The sequence below is a fragment of the Python bivittatus genome, unplaced genomic scaffold (genome assembly GCF_059951505.1).
Source record: "Python bivittatus isolate LINGU-HERP-01145 unplaced genomic scaffold, Pbiv_v1 ctg000020_np1212, whole genome shotgun sequence".
Taxonomy (NCBI): domain Eukaryota; kingdom Metazoa; phylum Chordata; class Lepidosauria; order Squamata; family Pythonidae; genus Python; species Python bivittatus.
Genome location: NW_028277030.1, coordinates 1,382,720 through 1,405,707, shown reverse-complemented (window position 1 = coordinate 1,405,707; position 22,988 = coordinate 1,382,720). Strand labels below are relative to the sequence as shown.

General features: G+C 38.3%; 1 protein-coding gene across 15 annotated transcripts in view; it reads left to right on the top strand.

Moving 5' to 3' along the window:
- COL6A3 (collagen type VI alpha 3 chain) overlaps positions 1-18,573 on the top strand; it is a 96,941-nt gene extending 78,368 nt beyond the window's left edge. For 6 of the 15 annotated variants that reach the window (XM_025171685.2, XM_088132887.1, XM_025171736.2 and 3 more), the window contains 8 exons: positions 714-766; positions 1,550-1,816; positions 2,625-2,708; positions 6,863-7,033; positions 7,148-7,198; positions 11,895-11,981; positions 16,858-17,028; positions 17,785-18,573. In XM_025171685.2, the coding sequence (XP_025027453.1) occupies positions 714-766; positions 1,550-1,816; positions 2,625-2,708; positions 6,863-7,033; positions 7,148-7,198; positions 11,895-11,981; positions 16,858-17,028; positions 17,785-17,825 (925 nt within the window). In that variant the 3' untranslated portion in view covers positions 17,826-18,573. The remainder of the gene's footprint in view (positions 1-713; positions 767-1,549; positions 1,817-2,624; positions 2,709-6,862; positions 7,034-7,147; positions 7,199-11,894; positions 11,982-16,857; positions 17,029-17,784) is intronic. The other 9 variants (XM_025171694.2, XM_025171715.2, XM_025171710.2 and 6 more) reach the window with 9 other exon arrangements.
- Positions 18,574-22,988: the final 4,415 nt, after the last annotated feature.

Genomic DNA, 22,988 nt, shown 5'->3' with positions numbered 1-22,988 from the left:
TGTGTGGCTGACAACTTGCTGAAATCCAGAAGAATCAAGCAAATGTTTTGTCTCTTGCAGACAGCATGGGCATGATTAGGACAGCCCCATTTAGCAGTGGCTCAGAATAGACACTAAATAAGCATGAGGGAGCAGCAGATTGCACCCCAGTACAGTTTTCTGTTGATTGAGAGATGAGTGGAGAACTCTTTAACTCATCAGCAGGAAAAAGCTTCTTTTCCAGCCCTGATCATTTCAGCTTTAGAATGTCTGCTCTGGCGGTCAGCTGGCTTGGCTGAAGACCCCTCTTACATATCAGTCTGGGAAGCTATCACAGATAGCTTTTAATTAGAACAAACATTTCACTGTCTGAAAGAACAACTGATCACTTGTTCTTTCAGACCTGAAGATGTATTCATATACTAGAAAATATTCATATACAGTACACATATACTAGGAAATGTCTCAGTCTGGAAAATCCCATATACTTTTTTGAGCAGGTTTACACTTCAGGAACATATATTAAAACTAGGGGCATCTTACTATCTTTCAGACTGTGAAATGTTTTTGTTCAGAGAGGAGCATTAGATTTTTCAAAAACTACTGTCTTAAATAATTCCACCAAATAAGTGCAAATGAGTTGGTGCTGATGACAGCTTTTGAAACAAACACCTAAGAGTATCTTGATAATCTACAGTACACATATCCATAACTATTTTTGTTTCTTCAAACAGAAATATTCCAGACAATGTTACTGTCACACCTGCTGTAACAGAGAAACCAGAAGGTAGGTACATTTTCCTGCCATTATCAAGCAGATCCAAATATCTTACTTTACAATAATTTGTTATTTACTGTTTTCTTTACAAAAGATCACTATGCCTAACTTCAAATGCCATATTTTTGCTTCAGTGAGAGAGGAATGTATGAAAGAAGCCCTGCAGAATATATTTAAAAATAATAATTGGAAAAGCTACAAGGAGAAGGAAGAGACTATTTTTTTACAAAGGAAAACAGCTGGAAGTGGAAAAAGTTGAGGTTTCCTCAGCAATTCCTTTCAGTGGTTGCAGCCTCAGGAGGTTTTTTCTTTTTCCATTAAAACAAAATGAAAAATATTGTGGGTTTGTTCTGCATATGCTTTGAAACGTAATTTGTACTTAATGCATTTAATTGCAGCCTCATCTTGTGTATTCCAATCCAAAATGTGATCTTCTGTTCATTTTCTATGCCTATAAGAAGGCTGGTCTTAAGTAAAACATTTTCAAAATAAGTATATGCTAGACCGCCTGTCACACTGGAAATGTCTGCAATTTTCTCTATATTGCACATAGTATGCAGTCCCACATGCAATTAAAGGTTCTAGCTTATTGGAATGTTTTTAGCTTATTGTAGAGAATTCTTCCACCTTCCCTGTTGAGGGATTCTAGCATAGTGCACTTACTCTAGGATCATGTAGGTTTTTATGGGTGATGTCTTTCCTTATATAAGCCTTATCCTGAAACTGCTTGAAACACTGAACCTATTAATTTTCTTCTTTCCAGTCTTTTACAATTTTTATTTTCTTCAACAGTGATTAAACATAGTGGAGAAGTCCAGATAACTGATATCACTGAAAACAGTGCTAAGCTGCATTGGACAATTCCTGAGCTTCAAAAAGTCTATGTCTATGACATCACAGTCACCTCAGCACATGACCATTCCTTAGCTGTGAAGCTTAATTTAACTGGCAATGAACGAGTCATTGGAGGTCTTCGGAGTGGACAAAAGTATTATGTTGCTATTACAGGCTACCACAATGCTCAGGCCAAAGCTACTTACAGGGGAGCATTTAATACAAGTAAGTTACCTTGGGGTATTGGATGCATTGTTTTTTCTATCAACTCCAGATGTTGGACATATGAAGAGACAAACAAATACATTGTACTAATAATAATGGCTCATGCCTAATCAATGCTATATATTGGGGTCACATGTTTTGAACAACACTATAGTTGGTAGTGAGACACTCATTTGATATTGGCAGTAGATTTTTAACAGCAAAAAATAAAAAGATGGTATTGTGATTATTTGATCTAGGATTTCCAAGTGTCTACTCAGAAAGAATGATGCTCTCTTCCCACATTTTTATATTGCTAAAGCATAATATTTAGTGCAAAACATAATTCTGAATGAGAAAGTTCCTGATTTGAATATCACCTTTGTTAGGAGCCGTTCTAGACCTCAGGCAAGTTTGCTCAAGATGTCCCTTTAAAAAAGAGGGCTCATCATACTGACCTGACTTATTGGATTAATGATATAGTCAGGTGTTACTTAGTATTTCAAATATTTCACATACTATTATTATTAATAATATATTATTATTGCATATTATTAATAATATAATATTACATATTATTATAATAGTTCCATGACTTTAATGGATTCCTAGGCCTTGTCCTTGCTAAAATCATGATATTAAAACACACCGTATCTTTCTTGTTCTTTATGTAACATTACATACAAAGCTGAAGAAGTGTTTTCTAGTTTTGCTGATTGATTTTGCACTCTGTCTCATGGTGACCTTCAGGCTGGATGTAGATAGAAAAGATGACGGTACTGCTGTGGTTTGAGCCCATCCTCACAATTGCTTGGCTTTCTTTCTACAGAGAGCATGCCCGTGGCCAAAGTGCCTTCAGCAGCAGCAACAAATGTAATGGTGAATACCGAACCTTTGGAAGTCCCTGAAAAAGGTGAGTCCAGTGCTGTGAAAGATGTCAAAGGTGTGGGAAATGGAAGTTTGGATGGATTAAGCTGTGCTCCCAGCAGAACATTTTAAAGTGGCACTAATGTGATATGTGACCTGAAACAAAGGACACTGGCTGATTTTTGTGGAACAGTAGAATGTGTAAATTAAAGGATAAACATAGTGTTCCAAGGAACTTTTTATCCCAAAGTAAGGGCAAATTGATTCATGATTACAAAGCCCAGATGCCCCATACCTTATGCCAGTGCTTCCATTAACTAGAGCCAGCAAGTAGTGCCATTATAATTGATTCTCAGTGAAGCATGATAGGTCTGTAGAAGTAAAAGCTGGTGATTTTGGAAGTTCCAGAAGAGCTAAAAGGATGCTCAGATGAAATGTACCATATCGTGCATCTCTTCCATAGTGAGATGCATTGGTTCCTAGTATGTATGTATGTATGTATGTATGTATGTATGTATGTATGTATGTATGGCGGCTTTTCACATTGTATGAAAGCATGAGAAAAGGAAGCATGACTGGCTTGCACAGCCCTAGGAGAGTATCTTGGGACAAAAATGCCCACAACTGCACTGTTCACAGCTCCTGTGACACTAGTACTGGTAAGACATCCTTCAGCATTGCAAGGTTTAAGGCTTTGGAAAGCAGCATGGTATATGCATTCCCATACCTCAAACCACACAGAACGTTTGGCCTCTCTGATTCTTTTCTGAAATCACATTTTTGGTGAATTCAATCTTAATGAGGGAAACTGAATTTGAACTTACTTCTGAAAACTCGTAAATAAAAAATCCTAGGAGCAGATTGCATTTCTTTGATGAGTAAAGCTAGGGAGACTTGCTCAGCTGTCTTAACTACCTCCTCCTCAAAAGAAGACCCACCACCATTGCTCTAGCAGTACTTCCCAGTTGTCGTTTGGAGGACAAACGTTGGCTCTTCAGGATCATTCCCTCCTTGAGCAGGCAATGACTTAGCCTACATCCTGCAACTATGCAGTGCTTCGGATTTCGTTTCAGAAAGGTGCACATTGGTGCAGATCTACCCCTATCTGCAATGCTTACAAAGTAGCCATGCCTTTTCTTTGTGCTACATCAAATGGCAGCTGCATAGGGCAACTATGTGATCCGGAGAAAAGAGACAGCTGTTTTAAAGAGTTGTAGACAGGTGCTGTGTTCATGTTCCAAAGGTTCATTTTTAAACTACTTCCAAAGCCCTGCCAGCCCTCATACATAAAGGCCACCACCCATTCTACCATAAAATGTTTCTGGGGGTAGTGGAAAATATATTTTCTTATGGCTCATTGGAAAATGCTTAGTTACAGTATGTGATGTTGTGTTACTCTGTACAGTCTTGTGCTCATTTGTTTGCCATGTGTTTGCCATTCCTCAAAGCATTAATTGTTTATTTGTGTAACAAATCATTCATGAGTCACTGTTTGTGCTGAACTCAGTTATTAACAATATGTAGATAATTCACATTTGTTATGAATGCGTGATTGCGTTAATTAATTCCAATAATCTTTTTGTTATAATAATTATTTTGTATTAATGACAAGTGTATGAAACTGTCATATAATTTTAATGAAACATCTGTTAGAATCATTTTTTGTTTTGTTGCCACTCTGATTTGCTTGCTCATAAGATTTTACAAAACTAAGGTAGATATAAGATTTTACAAAACTAAGATGGATATAACTGATAATGGATTTTTTTTTTCAAAATCTGATGTTAGCAGTAAAGATGACAGTCTTTGAATTTCCTTGTGCATTGGCCATTAACAGGAAAAATATGCACCACATAATTCTCTCAAACATCAAATTCAGACATGTATTTTGTTCTGCTTTGTTTTGGCTTCCCAGATTCCATTATTTTTGTTTTCTGTTGCATGTTATGAAGTTCTGGCCTGAAGTGACCTGCCAGACATTTCTAATAATGTTCTTGATCAGGGGTAGAATTCAAATTTTTTAAAGTCTGCAAACTGCTGTAAGATCATCTGAAAAAAAAATGATTAGCATTTCCTTTTATTCAAATTGGTAACTGAAGGTTTGGTGAAAGGTACTGGATATATATTTTCACACAGGCTACCCAGCTGTGCTGTTTTGAATATGTTATTCCCTTTTATGAAGTTAATCAGAGAAAAATGTAGAAAACTAAAGCCTTATAAGAGATAAATTCTGAAAGACAACTTTGAAAATATTCAGGTTTCCAAAGATTCCATGGGAGCTTGGTGGAGATATTTTTCCCCCGAACCATGGTAGATTTTACAATTAAACCATGTTGTATGTTTGTATGTTTTGAACAGAAGCATGGTTTTCTCAGTGGTTATTGATATGGACCATATCTGGATTACAGATTAATTTCTTCAATCATTTTCATCAATGTTTGTCTAATTCTATCATTCTTGTCTTTTTAATGTGTATAATTGCACTTGTTATTTTTCTGTCACCAATTTTCAGCCTGACACAGTTGTTGTAGCACTGAACTGGTTCTTCAAACTCTCTTGTCCTCGTCTACATGTTTAACTTCTTTTCAACTATTCTTTTGCAAGAGAGCCATTGTAAATTTCATGAAATAATGATATCCCTCTTTTTTCGGTCCTATATTTACCCACATATGCCCTTAATATGAGAAGAACTCCCTATAGTAGTTCTCATGTCATATCATACTGCTCTGAAGATGCCATGCCATGACCTTGGGTGCATCCTGTGCTGGGGTGGTGGAGGCAGTAGGAAACTATATGTGTGTGTGTGTGTGCGCGCGCACATTCATCCAAATGGCTGTGGGGACTGCTTCACTGAATAGCCTATGTTTTTGAGACATGATGATGCCTTATTATGCAACTAAGAGAAAGGAATATACTTCAGTGCAGACCCAGAGATCAAAATATAAAGTAAAAGACACAAAAGTTCCAAGTAGGGTGAGTAAAATGATTTTAAAAAAGAAATCCTATGACCAACTTCATTGAAAGAGCTGATTGGTATATATTAGCCCCTAATTAATTGTTCTATTTTATCTTTTCTTTTAAACTTTCTCTCTTTTTTCCCCTGAGTGCTTTAAACTTAGATTTAGGCCACACCATTGTCTAATTCTAACATAATTAACTGTCTTATTCAAATGATCCTAGTCCAACTTAAGCCCTCCAAACAATTGCTGCCCTGCTTTTTGTATTGAGGCAATCTCAGCTCTTGCCAACCAGTGGGCCTCCAGGAATACTCTGCTCCCATCTCCCTAACCCTGACACATTCCTGAACCTGTGATTCAAGAAGCTCTGGTCGGAAAAGAGGACCTGGTTATGGAGAAAAAGAAACTTGAGGATTGTAAATCCAGTTTCCTTCTCCTGGCATGAGGCAGCTATACATGAACAGAGTGTCATAGTATCACAGAAAGTGCTCCCAGGGCCTGGCAACAGCAGACCAATTCACAATGTAGCTTAATGGTCAACTTCCTTGCAAGCTCTGTGTACACACACACACCACCTCCAGGCAGCCAGTTTGCCCTCAGCTGACCAGCATAGCTAATGGTTGGCATCAGTACTGGCCCTTGGTTGAGAAGGCCAACAAATCCAACCAAGTTAGCGAGAAGTAGACCAAAGGTTCCGTAGGAAAAGATCCTGTTGTGCGCTGAAATTCACCTTCTACATCTAAAAGAGTGGGGGTCTTGTGGGAAGGGTATTATTTGTACTGGGGGGAGGGTTGGCCCACTGGTGATAAAATAAGAACAGTGTAATTTGGGGAAAGAACCATACAGTTCCCTTGGGTTGTAAGATTTGCGACTACACCATTCTTGCATTTCCCCCACTCTGCTTTTTATATTTCTGACTGCTCCTCTGCACTGGATTTGGCTAATGACTTAACAGAGGCATGCAGAAATGTAGCACTTTCACAGCCAATCTATGCAAGTGAACCAGGACAATATTTACATGCATGCACTGGCTGCTTGACACGTCTATGATTTGATTAGCAGCGCAAGGTTATTATTTCCCAGACTGTTACTGTAAAGAACATTAGTGAAAGTTTGGTTGTATTCTAGTTCCTTTTCATTTGTTGAAAACGGCTTTTTGTTGGCAACTTGTGCCTTTTTTTGTAGCTTTTAACATTTTCAGGATCATTTAACCTTTGCACATGTTGAAATTCAAATTTGACAGATCCTTGCTTACTGGACCTTGACATGGGCACGCAGTGCAAGGAGTATCAGGTTAAGTGGTTCTTTGACTACAAAAACAAGATCTGCACCCAGGTTTGGTATGGTGGGTGTGGCGGTAATGCCAATAGATTTGAGACAGAAGCTGACTGCATTAGCAGATGTGTGAAGCCATGTAAGTACCCAAATAGGATTAACCCATTTTGTACTTTCAATATTGTGAAACAAAGTTTCCAAGCAGAAGGGAAAAATAGTTTAAACACAAATTCCACACACTTTGTCTCTACAGCAGATGAGAAAGACATGCAGCTTCCTGTCCTTGAGAAAAGTCATTTGTCAGGTAAAGTCAGAAATGGAGAGGATTATACTTCTGACCATTTGTCCTAAAACTGTGTCTTGGATGCTTGCCATGGCCACTGGCCAACGATAACCATACAGTGTGCCTTCTTGCTGCTTTTCCACAATAATAATTCCGTATTTTCTCTGTCTGTTTGCATGCAACCTTAATACCTAAAAAAAAGCAATGTTGGTATAAAAATATTACAGAATGGAGCTGGAATTTATTATTTTCCCACACGGAGAGGGCAGCCTCAGTCGCCAAGATGTACCTCCTCAAGAATGGTAGATGAGCCCTACTTCAGATTCCATCCGTGGATGAACTTCATAAATTAGCTTTATCTCTGTGGCAGGAAATGGTGCCTGTATCTGGGCTACAAAAATCCAGATGATCACAAGGTAGCAGCAAAGAGGTAGGGTTTTCCTTTTGCGGCCCAAATACAGTTACCCTAACTTATAGAAGCTCTTTGAACTCCGTTTTTCTTTTTTTAAATTGAAAGTACTTTCAGTACTCTTTATTGTCCATCTGTAGACTTAGAACAGGCATTCCCTTGTTTAGTGGACAGTGTAGCCATTCCCTACCACTAGATCAAAGCAGGCCAATTTGCCATGGCACTTTTCTCCATCCTGCCTTGCATTTAGAACCAGAAGCTAATATGAGTTCTGCAAACTCAGATACTTCCTTCCTACCGAACGTCTCCCACTTAGTGGAATGCAAAAGAAGTCAGGGTTTGGGCCAAGGGGAGAAAAATACTGCTTCTTATATCTCTAAAGATATAAGATATAAGAAGCAGTATCCTGTAAGTTTTTTTCTGCCATCCTCACGTCCTGAATCACTTCAATTGGTTTTGGTAGGGAAATCTACCTCTGAATAGGACAGCTAATAGTCTCTGACTCTAACAAAATCAAAGCAGCTAAGAATGGAATGAGATGACTTTGTCATTAAGTAGGTTTAGAGAAACTCCTTGAAATTTAAAAAAAATCTTGGACAGCCAATTTAGAGCATATTGAGCTGGATGGGTTAATGATCCGGCTAAATATAAGGCAGCTTCCCACATTCTATCCTAAAAGCAGCCTTTGGCATTGGGCATATCAGAACATCTTCACAGCTGGGTTGTGAACTGACATTATCAGTCCCAGCTGATTATCAAAACCTTCAATTACAAGATCTTTGGAGCCCTCTGTTTAGCAGTTCTCATGGATGAAGAATTTTAAAAATGTATGGCAAAAGGGACCAGAAGACAACCATTTTCAGATCTTTGGATCTCAAAATCTTACATCCAAACTACACATTTAGATGGGTTTCAAGAACTTGTGGGGAATGTCCAAGTCACTATATCCACATATTCTTCTGCTGCCAGTTAGGTCTCTATTTATCCTAATCTTCAAAGCAAGTTTGGAGATATCTCCGCACACTGCCATTTGGATATTGAAAGACAGGAAATAAAGTGGTCTTAATGTGAAATTTATTTCGTTTCTCATTCATTCCAGAAGATTGTCTTCCATCTCTTCATCAAGAGCATTTTGTTCTAAGGTCATATGGAGCTGGTTGATAGAACTGATAGGAAAGGTTTTATTTCTTGTATGGCATTATGCTAAAACTTTGATTTAATGGACCAGAAGAATATCTACTATATCTGAATGTCCATTAAATCTGAATGTACATGATTGATGTACGGTTTTAATACTGAAAGCTACTATTTTCATGATCCATAAAGTATTTTATTTCCAAATTGAATGGTGTTATAGGGCCTGAGCTGGCCTTTTCCAGTTCATGTTTGGGAATCCAGTGTCTGGCTCCTCTAATGGAATCAGAAGGTAGCCTTGCCATTCAATCAGGAGGAGATGCTATTTTGGATGCTGAAACTGTCCTCCAGATATAGTGGAGCACTAGAATTTATGTTAATATTGCTCTATGATGAGCATGTAAAAATGTTAATTTTTATTACTGTTAGTTGTATTGTCTTTGGCGTCAGTAAGATGATCATTTATGTATTTTAATTTATGTATACTTATAATGCTGATTTATGAATATTGCAATGTTGGCTACTGTTCTTTGCTGAAATGAGAATGCTTCTAGATAATAATACTACTAGGAGCACCGTCAGAGCCTCAGAAGTTGTGTGTGAATTGGTTAAGCTTCAGATGAATTTTTTTAGGAACATTAAAAAAAGCAGGCCATTCATTTTAATAAAGTCCTCAGAGTTACATAATCCTTTGTTGGCTGGTCCTGAAGTTCTGTACACCTAACCCATAAGAGATGCCTATCTGTGTTTTCATGAAAACCAGCTGGGGGCGGGGTGCAGGGCTAGGGATTCCACAGATATTAAACCACTCATAGTAAGCAAGTAGTCAGAATTTGGGGAAACTAGTGCCTAGATACATGTGTATAGCTTTATAACCCTACTTAGTTTTCTACTAAATATAAAGTAATTTAGACAACTCCTTTCTTGTCATGGTTATCCATTGCTTCTTGGACTGTTCCCAACAGATATGGTGTATACAACAATGTTATTCTCTCTTGCTTAGGCATTCTTCTAAATATCTGAAAATTGCCCATGTAAAAGGTGACATTACATTAGGACAATGCTCTTTAGGGCAGGGATTAGCTAGGAATGGGTTGTGATACAGAATACTACAGAGTTCACTTTAGTTCTCCATCCCTTTTTATTCCTAAATAGTGGCTCTAGGAATACCAATCTCCCCCGTCCACCCACCCTAACCCTAACCCTAACCCTAACCCTAACCCTACCCTGCCTGTAGGAGTTGCTGACCTGGCATAATGCTAGTCAAGGGATGAGGTAGCATAACAGCCAACTAGTAAAATCTAATCCTGGCATTCTACATTAACAACTTCAGATCAGAGCAGCCAGCATCATTACCACCTCTACTGTAAAACCTGAAGCAACTGACAAAACCGCCCTGAGATTATTCACTTTATATAATAAAATTTCTGGCATTTTCACAAACAGTTTCTGCTGAGCAGAAGGCCACTGCAAATTCAATTCTCATCATCTGCAAACAGGGCTAGGAAAGACTCCAGCCTGAAACCCTGGAGCTCCTACAAATCAGTGTCAATACTACTGAGCTAGCACTGGTTAGTCAAAATAACCAAGATTTAGAAAGTTCATTAAAACGATAAAATGAACATGGAAATGTGTACATGTTAAGTATTAAGAAAACAAAAGTATGCTTAGGGAATTCACTGCTGATAGGAAACAAGTGAAGGAGATGGATAGGTTTTCTTTTCTTGGGCACAATATGAGATGAAGCTGAAGAGTGTGTTGGAGAAGAGAAGAACTTAAGGAGAAAGAGAAAGAGAAACGTTCATGAAAGATAAGAACATTTCAGTGATCCTAAGAATCAGAATAGTTAAAGCAATAGTCTTTTTAGTGGTAATGTAAATCATGGAAGCGGGCATGGCAAGAGAATGAAATAAAGTGTTTTTTTTTTTTCAAATTATGGATCTGGAGATAGCACTAAGTATCAGAGACAGCACTATTAACCAATCAGTTGGCCCTGGAAACAATAAAGACCAAATGCTCCATTGAGGCCTTTTTAAAATTAAAAACTACAGCAAGCAGAAACTCACACATTTGGTGCATATCATGCAGATGAATGATGATCTAGAAAAAAACAACTATATTTGGAGAATTTAAGGAAAGAGGAAAAAGGAGGAAGAGGAAAGGATCAAGGAGATGCCTGGAATGACTTTTGGAAAAGTCATGGATTGTTGTATGCCAGACACAGGTTGAGAAAACAGGCATTTGTCCATAGAGTCCCCAGGGTTGGGCCCAACCTAATTAACTAATCAGATCTTTCAATGGGGAGGCATATTCCTATTTTGCATTTCCCTAATTGGGTTTTTCTGAACTTAACATTGCCTGAAGTATGTTTTCAAGAAAGGTGAAAATATAAACTAAATAGTTAATTGTCAAGCAGCACCCATTAGTGCAGCAACAAGAAATGGTTATTTTAAAAAGTTCTTCCAGGAAAGGGGCATGCAGGTAAACGCTATTGAATCAACTTCCCATTGTCCATTTTGTCTGAAAATACATTGATACAAATTTTAGTTGTAACTTTATGAAACACTCTTAGTAAATATAAGTTTGGTGTCTTTACCATTGGTTTCAGAAATGAATTCAGTAACATTTGTAATTAAGAGTCTGTAGTGAATAGTCTCATCTATTTAACTGAGATCCAAATTTTTAATACAGGAACATTCCCAGGAAGAACTAATTGCAAAATTCATTTTTATCACAACACCACCCTGTTGAATGGTGGAATCCTTTAGCTGGTCAATTGGAATTGGTGAAATAATAGGGTGTTCCATGGTCCCTGCATCTTCTGCATAATATTAGAACTAAATAACAATAGAGCCAAGAATTGTGTTATTAACAAGCCCACAAAAAATCACAATAAACTGAACAATATCCTTTGGCTGTATGAAAAACAATAATTTGCTCCACAAATTGTGGGGATACTTGATTGTTCATTGATTTTTTATTTGTGTAAGATAAATTGTTATGAGGAGAAAATGAAGCACAGAATTGTTGCATCTTCTTTTTTAAGAAGGCACTCTAAAATAATAACATTCAGAACAAAATTTAGTTACATTTATTTCCACCCAGGCTCTAGGTTGTGCATGCTCATTATAGGCATCACAACCATAATAACATAACTGGTCTCAACATTTGCAGGACAGAAAGTGCACATGAAGAATTTATCCAGGAGGAAATTTCCAAGAAGGAAATTAAGAAGCAGAGCAAAAAAGGTAGCAAGAGCAGGTATGAGAAAAATAAAAGAAACCTGAAATTAACTGGATCAAGTATGTATTGAAAGGTGATAGCTAATAATCATACCTACAACAAAAACAAGAAAACAGGCAAAGAGGTAACTGAATAAAATCAGGTTAGTGGTAGAGTTCCCGCTTGGCATAAAGAAGGTCCTGAGCTCTGTTCTAATCAGAGTAAAAAATTCTTCACTAGATGTTTGAATGGTTGGTCTCACTGATCCAACTTCATAAGCTTATCAAACATTTTTTAAGTGAACTAACTTATTTGTACCATCAATAGAGAGAAAAAGTTCACAATATTAGTTCATACAGAATGGCAAAATTCTATGTTAAGCTCTTCCTGGCCCTTTTTTCAGTAAGGAGATTAAAATAACAAAGCAATATCACAAAAAGATAACTGCAAATGCTACAGCCACTGAAGAACCGTAAATATCCAGTAACAACCCAGAGTGGTGGCTTTTAAATCCCCTTCCCACCTTTTCAGGTGCCAAAATTACATTTGTCTTTTTTCAGCCACATATGACTGTAAACATATTCAGTTTACAATAAACTACTATTCCAGGTTCTTTTCCATAAGCATTATTGCCTAGCCAGGCATCCTCCACTCTCTACCTGTGCATTTTGGTTTAATGTTTTCTAAGAGCATAACTTTACATTTGTCTCTGTTCAGTTTCATTCTATTATTTTCAACTCCAGGTCATCTCAACATATAATCTGGATCGCAAACCAAACTAAAGAGGCTCTAGAGCTCCTGGAGTTGCAGAGCTGCCTTGTTACCAAGGTTTAAATATGAAATGTTGGATATTGGGTTATAGTTATAAAAATAGACATCTTAAGCAAGGCTTCTATCAGTTTTAAATTTCAGTCCTGCTCCTTCATGCTACTCTTCACCATTGTCTGGTGGAATACATACTGTCTTTTTGAGAAGACCTCATGAGCCAAAATAGAAGTTGAGCTGCGAACACTTCCTTGTTATCTCACAATACTGCCATCTTTACTGAGCATTAGCACTTATGGAGCAGTTAGTATATAGGGGTTTTTTTTCTTTTGGACAAATTGGAAGAAGTCTTTTTACTGTTCCTAGTTTCAGGGATTTAGAGTTTTGGACAACTCTACAATCCTGGATTACCTTTATGTACTGTTCCCTTTCAATCTCATATGTGTGTCCTCTTTTGTTTTCAGAACTTCAGTAAAGTCTTTCTGCAGCTATACTGGCTGCTTCTGTTGTTTTCTCTCCCGGGGGGCACCATTTGTTTGTAAACGTGCATTTAGTATCTCCTTTTTTTGAACTCCCATCCATCCCAGGCTCCTCTTCCCATTAGCTTTTCCTTTTGAGGAAGCCTAGTTACTATTGCTCTTACTATTAAAATCTGCTTTCTTGAATTCCAAGATCTATGTGACACCACTTAGCTTTAATTTTCTTGAAAATGTAACACTGTTTTTTTCCCCACATTCCTTTAAAAGAGAGAGAGGCATTTGCTGGTATAACAGGTAGAAACGCAAATATTTCTCTTCTCTCACTTGCACCAGCAGGAAGTAAGATATCTCAGAGGATTCAACAGGAGGCTGTAAGGCAGAAATAGGCATGTGAAGAAAAGGCATGCCTTTTTACCAACTGTTATTTTCAAGATTTCCAAAAGCTGCTATGCCAAAAATGTTGCTCTTTACACTCAATAGGAAGTTCACAGATACTTTGTATTTGGATAATTACAGGTAGTCCTTGGTTAATGACCATTCGTTCAGTGACCATTTGAAGTTATGACAGTGCTGAAAGGAGACTTGCAGCCGGTCCTTGAAGTTGTGGCTGTTGCAGCATCCCCATTGTCACATGATTGCAATTTGGGTGCTTGGCAACCAGTTCACAATTACAACATTGCAGCATCCTGTGGTCATGTGATTACTATTTGCGACCTTCAGTGCCAGCTTCCCACAATGGGGAAGCCAGCAGGAGGTCACAAATGGTGATCATATGATATTGTGCCTAACAACCACATGCATTTCCCCTCATGACTGCAACTGAAACTGCCAAAATTGCCATGGTAAGTTGGCACAGTCACATGACATCGTGCTTTACAACCGCGTTGCTTAGTGACAGAGTTTCCAGTCCCAATTACTGTCATTAATCAAGGACTACCTGTACTCCATCCAAGTAAGATAATTATATTTCCCCCCAGAATTGCATGCACATTCATTTTTTAAAAATGAATTAAAAGTCCATTTTGCCAATTTTCTTACCAATAGCTATCTGCAAATCACTGGAATGTCTTTATTCACATCAAATATTTTTAACCACACGTTTTCCTGGACAACTGTTTTAAATAAAGAGAGGAGTCTGTTGTTCTTTCAGTCTCCAGGGAAAGTCTTCTTCAGTTAGATTATATAACTGCAGCTCATCCAAGGCCTGCCTGGGTCATATATTTTGTAGACTGTGCAGCACTTCAAATTCAGGAGCCCAAAGGTGCTGTGAAGCACGTGGGATGTGAACACAGCACCTGTTAGCAGCCACGCCTTTTCCTTCGATCACATGTCTGTCCTCTGCAGCTGCCAGCCTAGGCTGGGCAAGATGGGTTTGGTTAAGAAGTTGCCAAGAACTCTAACGTTAGCAACTTTTTGCCTTCAAATTTGGAGCACTGCATAGCTCTAGTATTTTGTTTTATTTCTTTTTTAAGTGAATAAATAGCAAATGCAAACTATTCCTGGTTTCATGAATATCTTCTGAATCAAGGAGAATATCCCAGGATGGACTCTTCATTTTCACTCTCTTCCCTTTCCTGAATAGCATGTATTTTGCCATGGATTCCTTTTAAATTAGAAAATTGATGCCCTGATGCATGAAGTGTTAGCAAACTAATGCAGTTTAGGATGCTATTAGTGCATTGTGCGTCTGCAAGCAAGTTATTCTACTTTGAATGATACACCTGTATGTTCTTTTTCTTTTTCTTTTTTACATTGGGCTTTGGATCATTTCAGATTTTATTTATCTGATTTGGAGGTATTTGCTCAAAATTTATCTGGAAGGTGTTCAAAATTATCTCCATATTAAAAATACATGGAAAGTGAGAGATTTAATCTAAGTTTCTCTTTGTATGAAAAATAAATGATTAATTTTGGATTTTAATGATATGCAAGTGTAATAAATAAATACGTGGCATTGAATCCATGTTCATATTTAGATACTTTAAAACAAATTAATCCTATGTGAGACTCGGGAGTAATACTGTTTGTGTGAAAGGACTGAGCCATTTTTTAAACATATGTGTAAATTAGGCTCAAAGGAGCACCAAATTGGGCAGCATCGGAGGGCAGGCCATTGAAGAGATCAGGCGTTTATGATGATGACAATATTACCAAAGGGCCAGCACAATTTTCAACCATGACATTATTGCTAGAAATATTATCATGGCATCGTAAGCAATTGGCACAAGTACTTTGAATGCCCTCCTTTTTCCCCATCATTTAGAAATTTTAACCCAGACAGCTGAAAATTAGAACGATGCAAATAATTATTTTATGGAATAGCTAGGTTTGACCTACCTTTCAGGGATCACTGAGTAATTCTTAGGCTTAAGAAAATGCAGGCTTACATAATTTATCTTGATGTTATTAAAAGCTAAAATTGTTTAAAGGAAGCACAGAACAGGAAGGTGACGTGTGTAATGTGTTTGATTTGATTAATTATATTTGGTCTGGATATCACTGTACTAAACACACACACACACAGAGAGAGAGAGAGAGAGAGAGAGAGAGAGAGTCTTCCAGGTGTTGAGTGCAATTTCTGCCGGCTATATAGGCACATCCATGTAGTTCTCTTGGCAGCTATGTAGAAGTCCTTTGCCACTTGCCATTGCCTTCTTCCAAGATATTAGACTTCCCAGCCTCTCTGGGGTTTTCTGATGGTCTCCCAACTAAAGACTAAGCACATAAGACCCTCTTTGCTTTTTTCTCAGATTAGCCAAGATCCTGGTGGCTGCTACCCATTCACCCAGCTGCATAAACATATATCACATATTTATGGGTGATACTCATAAAAGGATACCTTGCGTCTATTGTGCTTAGTATACAAAGGAAGTGTTAGTAGACCTGATATTGCTTAAGCAGAATGTAAAAGTCTTGCTGACTTTTGAAATTAATGAAGCCATATCAGAACTAGCAAAATTTCTCTCCCCCACCTGCCCTTTGTTGATTGGGACATACACATCTACAAAATGCCCAGTTACTGACAAACCATGACCCAGCAATCCTCATTTGTTATCTGAAAAAAATATGCCAGCAAAAAATAGGTTATAAATGCTTATTTCTCAACAAGGCACATATCGTTATTGAGTAGATATTAATTTAGAAAAGGTAGTATTTTAAATGATCATCAATGGTGATAGAACACCACAGATACCTGAAAAGACATCATCATCAGGAGAACATTGTATATTTCTGACGTTTTGGCTTTTTAAAATTGAATTGCTTATTGTATATTTTTACTTGGTACTTGTATATAGCTTAATTTCATAACTCCTTGTAACTGTATCAATGTAAGCAAGATCTAAAGTTCTCTTCTTTCTAAGATACCTTCCAGGAATTCCATTGGCCTTACTTGTTCCTTACTTCCTCTTTTGGAGGTGATTTCTGTCTTTTACTACAGATCATCCTTTATTTTCCTTTAATTCTGCATGCTGCTATACATAGTAAAACTCAATACAACTTTATATATATGTATCACTGTTCCTGAAGGAAGCATGCTCATTGTCACTGAAAATCCTTTATCGTCATGTTCAAGTGAACATGTGTGAACTTAAGTGTGAGGAATATTCACATAGAGTGTTTAGTTTCTTTATACTGAGTGGTGTACTGATTATTTGTCTCTTGGTTTGCAGTCACAGATATCTGTCAGTTGAAAAAAGAAGATGGTCCTTGCAGGGATTTTGTTCTAAAATGGTACTTTGATCCAAACACCGCAAGTTGTGCTAGATTCTGGTATGGTGGCTGTGATGGAAATGAAAATAGATTTAACACACAAAAAGACTGTGAAAAAGTCTGCATTTCAGGTAACAGATAGACAAATGTTTAACTGCATGCCTTTATTTTTGAGAGTAAGTGATTAATAGGTCAATACAACAATTGTGCTAAATTTTCACTGTTACATGGCGTTGTTTATATGGTATTATGCAGACAGATGTTATGGATATTGCATTGCCAGGTCTTAAAACGTAGTGCCAAAATATTTCTAGTTGTTTGCTGGGTTAAATCAAAATCTGAATCAGAGACTAGAAAATAATTTTAAAAAGATAGTACTACTGTAAGCATGTTGGCTTGGTGTAAAGATGCTCAGTTTTCCGTAGTGTATTTTAACATAGTTATTTGAGGTCTTTGTGATTATGTAGACTTAGGTAAATGAGAAAGGAAAAATGTTATAGATAGGCTCTCAAGCCTGCCCAGGGTTGCATGGACAGAAGTCATCTGGACTGAAATGGACTTTTCAACAATGAGGGTGAAACAGCATCCCTCATCACAGCCTACACCAGCGTTTCTCATCCTTGGCAACTTTAAGACGTGTGGACTTCAACTTCCAGAATTCCCCAGCCAGCTATGCACACGTCTTAAAGTTGCCAAGATTGAGAAACACTGGCCTACACTCTTCAGTCAGTCCTGGAACTGCTTTAGAAAACAGATAGTAATAGTTGCTTACTTCAGAATGCTTGCCTACCTTTATGTATCCCCTTAAATTCATCAGACAATATTTTCATGGAAGTGTAGCATTGTTTCAGAATTGAAATTCTAATAAAACATTGTTCCTCTTCTAGCTCACATCAAGCCTGGTGTTATCACAAAGATTGGAACTTAATTACAACAAAACATCAACAGATACCTCTAAGAAAACCAGGAGTCAGCCATTGCCAACATACCCCGTGTAGAAGCTAAGGGTATAGGCTCCCTTGCACTGTGCTATTTCTGCTTTACTTTCTAAGCAAACCTTGAAGAAAGTGTTTTGCTGCACAATTTTATCAATATGGTGCTAAAGTGTTTGTGGACTGAACGCTCAATGTGTCTGGGATATACTCTATAATTTCAAAAGTATGTACTATTTACCTACCACCAATTTTACTTGTTTCAACAAATTAGTTTACTTTGGATTCTACCAGGATGCCTGATTTGGCCAATGTAAAGATTATAAAAGAATGTGGAAAAAAAAACACTGCCACTGTTATATACTTGCTTTTATCATTGTCATAACTGAACATAACTTTAGATGGAAAGCCTTATGTCTGTTCTGAAAAAAAAGGAGTCCAACTTTTCATTCTATTTTTACTCTTGCTGGATTAGATTTTATATCAGTTCTCTTTTATGCATATGTGATCAATCAGACCAGAAACAAATGCAGCATTTGCTGGTACTGACACACTGCTGGGACCAACAACAGAGTTCAAGAGTTTTTAAAACACGGTGTAGAATGTTTCTGGCAATCCTCTAATATAGTGTGTTTTATAATTTTTAATATTTTTTGCTGGGGTGGGAAGTCTATTTTTTATTATTTTGTTTTTAGGAAATCTTTACGAAAGAACTTTTAAATAAAGTTTAATTGAGGTTTTGAAGGTCTTGGAGTTTCATTGTGTGTGTGGTGGTGCTTTTTACAATAAAAACACGATTCTAGAAAAAATGGACCTTGCAAGTCATCTGGTCTTGTTTATTACACATCAAACAGAACTTAAGACAGTAGCCAGAGCTGTGGAAGCTTAAGACAGCTTTGCGGCTTTTTTACCTGCCTTGAACAGCAAGATAAAGTTCATCTGGGCTATTTGGAAGCTGAGAGTGAAAATCTTCTACTGGAAGGTGACTGGAAAAATGATGAAACAGTGCACCACTAGGCCTTAAAAAAAGCAGCACAGGGAAAGTAGGAAGCTCTGGGAAAGAAAATAGTACTTAAAAAAATATATTGGGTTTCAAATCAGAAATCTTCTACAGTATTTTCAAGGCAAACATCATAACCATTATGCTATTACTGAGCTTATGATCAAAGGCAGCTTTAGAAAGCACGGTAAGCTCATTTGAAGGAGTGTTCCTGCCTTTCCAAAGTAGCCAATGAGCTGATGGGCTTAGCCTACAACAAACTGAAATACAGCACCTGAACCAGACAGGACCAGGTGAAGCAATATAACATACAAAAGTATACACATTCTCATAACTTAGTGACCATGTTCCATTCCAGCGACTTGGTCATTAAGCAAAATGGTTGCTAAATGAACATTTGACTGAGAGAGAGAGATGCTGTGAAGATCACTGGTTGCTGCCCTCTCATTCAGATAAAATTCTCTCCTATTGTGTTCTGTGCCTGACCTGTTCTCCCCCCCACCCCAGCTTTCTTTTGCCCCCTCACGGGGCAGAGAGATTGTTTCACCAAGCTATCTCTTCCTGAGCAGGTTTTCTCCATAACAAGTGCTAACCACAAGTTAACAAGCTCAGCTCTGTGACCTTAATTAGTTGACTGGAACCCTCCCTGCTGCCTAAAACTGACCAGACCTTAATCAGTTTCACACTGAAGGCTTTTGTTGTCAGGCATAGGGAATTTGATCATAAATGTGCACATTGGTTAGAAAACAATTTTTTATTAGCATTGTATTTGCAAATGGTTGCTAACCGAGGTAGTTGCTAAACAAGGAGTAGCTGCATTTAGGAAGTGGAGCAGGAATATGTGCCCTGTGATTGCTTTGCCAGGAAGTGGGATAATAGAGAATAACGTCTATTTGTGCTCTCCAGAAATGGTTGCCTTGCCTGTTCTGGAGACAGGGCAAACAGACAATGTAGATAAACCTAGTTGCCTTGAGCCAAAAATAAGCCTTTTCCTGGGCACAAATCACATGAAGGACATTTCTGCACTTGCCATGTAAGCTGCTCCTCTCCTGTGTTTGTTCAAGCTTAAGATAATCCTGCCTGGACTGAGACACTTTGGCAAAGCTTGCAAGCTATTCAGTCCAGATGCAGGTCACTGTCTCCTCCCATTGGACAATTTCCCTGCTGTGGGGCCTTTCCACCTTTCCGTGGGAAAGAGTCAAGGCTGGCAAGCAGCACCCATGTGCCTTTTTGAAGCAAACCACAGTGCTTCCTTACCTCTTTGAGAATTGTTTTTCCTCCAGAGGGCAAAGCACTTTGCTGGAGCAAAGCCAATTTTCCAGAACTAATGCACCATCTGTCTGCTTGAATGCATTACAGTGGATTTCCTCAAGGAATAGTGGGGATGCTACTGGACTCTTGGCTGAGAAAAGAGTACCTCAAGGGCTGTATAATGGGATGTTCCCTTTTATATGTTATGTAAGATACAATCTTGAATTGTGTTTTTCACTCACCCAACCCACCAAACATATTTCAAGAGACACATTGGCAGGAAACACAGAAGAAGGCAGAAGCAGCAAGAAGAAGGCAGAAGCAGCAGGAGGAAGACGTTCTTGTGGGATTGCCTCCATTCCCTCCCCCACCACTGCCTGCTTGGCATTAAGGTGGAGTCTTCATTACTTACTAGCTGAGAACATGGCAGTGTTTTTCTAGCCCAGCTATTGTCTGTCTCTTGCGGTGGGCTGATTGGCCCTCGGGACCAGAAAGAAATTTGGGGTTCTGTCAGTGTACGCCCAACCCACTGCCTAATACAATCCTTGACTGAGCTGTCTGTCAGATACTCTTCGGCTTATTGGGCTGGGGACTACAATGTGCCTTTGGAACCTGGGTGGTCTGGAGCAGCTCAGGAGATCATGGCAACCAGGCAAGCCTCTTTGGTCCTGTGCCAACACCTGAAGCAGAGCACCCAGTGAATTTAGTATTTCGATCTGATTGAGGAGTGATGGGTGGGGAGCCTCAGGTTTTCCCACTGTCAGGATAAAATCAGCATCCAGTTAAGGTTGGATTCACAGCTACACTCACATAGAGGCAATGGACTTACTGTAGTGGTCCTCTTAAAAATGAGATTGATTCCAAGAGGCCTCGAAAGTGTTTGTGGCTGGCATAATCAGTAGTTTTGTTGATGCCCAGGATGGTACTTCTCAGCTGGTTGACACAATTTCTCCTAAGTGCCCTTTCATGGTTTAAAGATGTACTGCAGGAGCTGAAGTAGCAAGATAAATGGCTAGAGCCATTAAGGAAGAACTGACTCAGATTTGATACGGCACAGCATAAAGACTGTTTGAAGGTTTATCCTGTGGTGATACATGCAGCAAAGAAACAGATGTTTTCTATATTCATTGTATCTATTGAGTTGTTACAAATTGCAAGAGGGATGATTTATAGCCCCAGATGCTTCTCCTAGAGTTCTTTTATACTCAATGGCTTGTTGCAATTATTTCTGTGAGTTTTTAAGAATTTTTGTGGATAAAATTTCTCATATTCAGATAAGTCTGAATGCCCCCTTAAAGTCAATTATGAGGGTGTATAATAACTTCTATCATTAAACATGATCAGTTTCAATTTGTGATAGGCTTGGAGTGGGGTGTAACATCACCTGTTCTCTGGACTCTTGTCCACTTCAGTTTGTAACTTGTAACTGGAAGCTTATTAAAGACACCTCAGTTAATATCATAAATGTCTTTCTGAGGAAATGCAAGATACATCCTTGTTTAGAAGAGACAATTTTCTAGAGACAACCTTTTCTTAAGAAGCCTGTCCCTCAGTTATGGGCTATAAAAGCCAGTCTGTAATCTTCTACGGAAGGGTAAGAAAGGTTGAAAGAGGGGTGGCTTCTCAACTGCATGCAGCCCCAGAAGAAGCATATTATCTTGACCCATTTCAAATTGGCTTCAGGATGGGTTTGAGGTAGAGACTGTTTTGATTAGCCATATGGATTATCTTTTTGGAAGGACCGACAGAGCACTGTGACTCTGTTGGTTCTTCTTGACCAAGAATATTGGTGATCTTGGGTTCAGGCTACTGTTGGTAAATGCCAGATCCATTTGTAGTAAAACCATGTATTTCCTGATTAGGTGATAACATTATTTGTACTTTCTTTTTCCAGAAATGCCTTTCTTACAACAGGTAATTCAGGGAAAGGGGGAAAGGCCTAGAACTTTGCCCTCTTCCATTGGTTCCAGAGATCTGTGTGGTGCTCATGTGAAGTTTACTACAGGCAGAGCTTGGGTCCCTCCTTTGTATGCAGATATTTAGCTACAGTCACCATTTCAGAAAGGAACTTGGAACAAATCAGAAAATATCACCTTAAGCTTGGTTTCTTGTGCTATATAGCCATCTCCTCTTCTTTTAAGGCAATATTTTCTTTTCCATATGCAGCTGGAGCACAGCGTTTTGAGAGCTGGCCATGCCTCCCATATGATAACAAACTGCTACCATCAGTCTGCAGCTTAGCTTCTCAGGCCTTTTAAGGAAGCAGGTGGTGATGCTGGAAAATATTCAGCAATTGCGTTCCAGTACAGACGTGGAAACAATTGCCATTGGAAGAGCATTTGCCAACGTGGCTGAAGATAGGAGACCAAAAATAACTTGCTGTAGTTCCCCAGAAGCCCTCCACAGGGCTTTGCTTTGTCTGTCATGTGTTCCCCTTTGCTTGAAAGGACAAAGGCCTCACCGCCTTCAGAAGAGCTTCATTATCTCCTGCTATGTTTCACCTTTGAGCCCCAGCAGTTTCTTTTGTCACCAAAGGAAAGATCTAGTCTGGAGCAATAAGGCTTGCCAGAATTAAAGAAACTAAATCATGCTTTTAACTGTTGATTTATAATTGGTTTAGACAATGCAAGTAAAAGAAATAAAATCTGACAAACCAGTTTCTCCTTTCATCAAGATTCAGGGCAAACAGCAGCAGTATGAGAATTAAATGTAATGGATTGTAACAGAACATATGAAATAAAGATCAGAAGTCATGCTGAAGTAATCATACTAGAAACTGAAATATTTTCCCCAGAAGACAGATTCATTAGTGCTGACCTTCCCCTCTTCCTGCAATTCACTTTTTAACTCATGAAGACTCTGATCTATGGCCAGGTTCACACCTTTTGCTAAGTCAGGATGCTGAGTG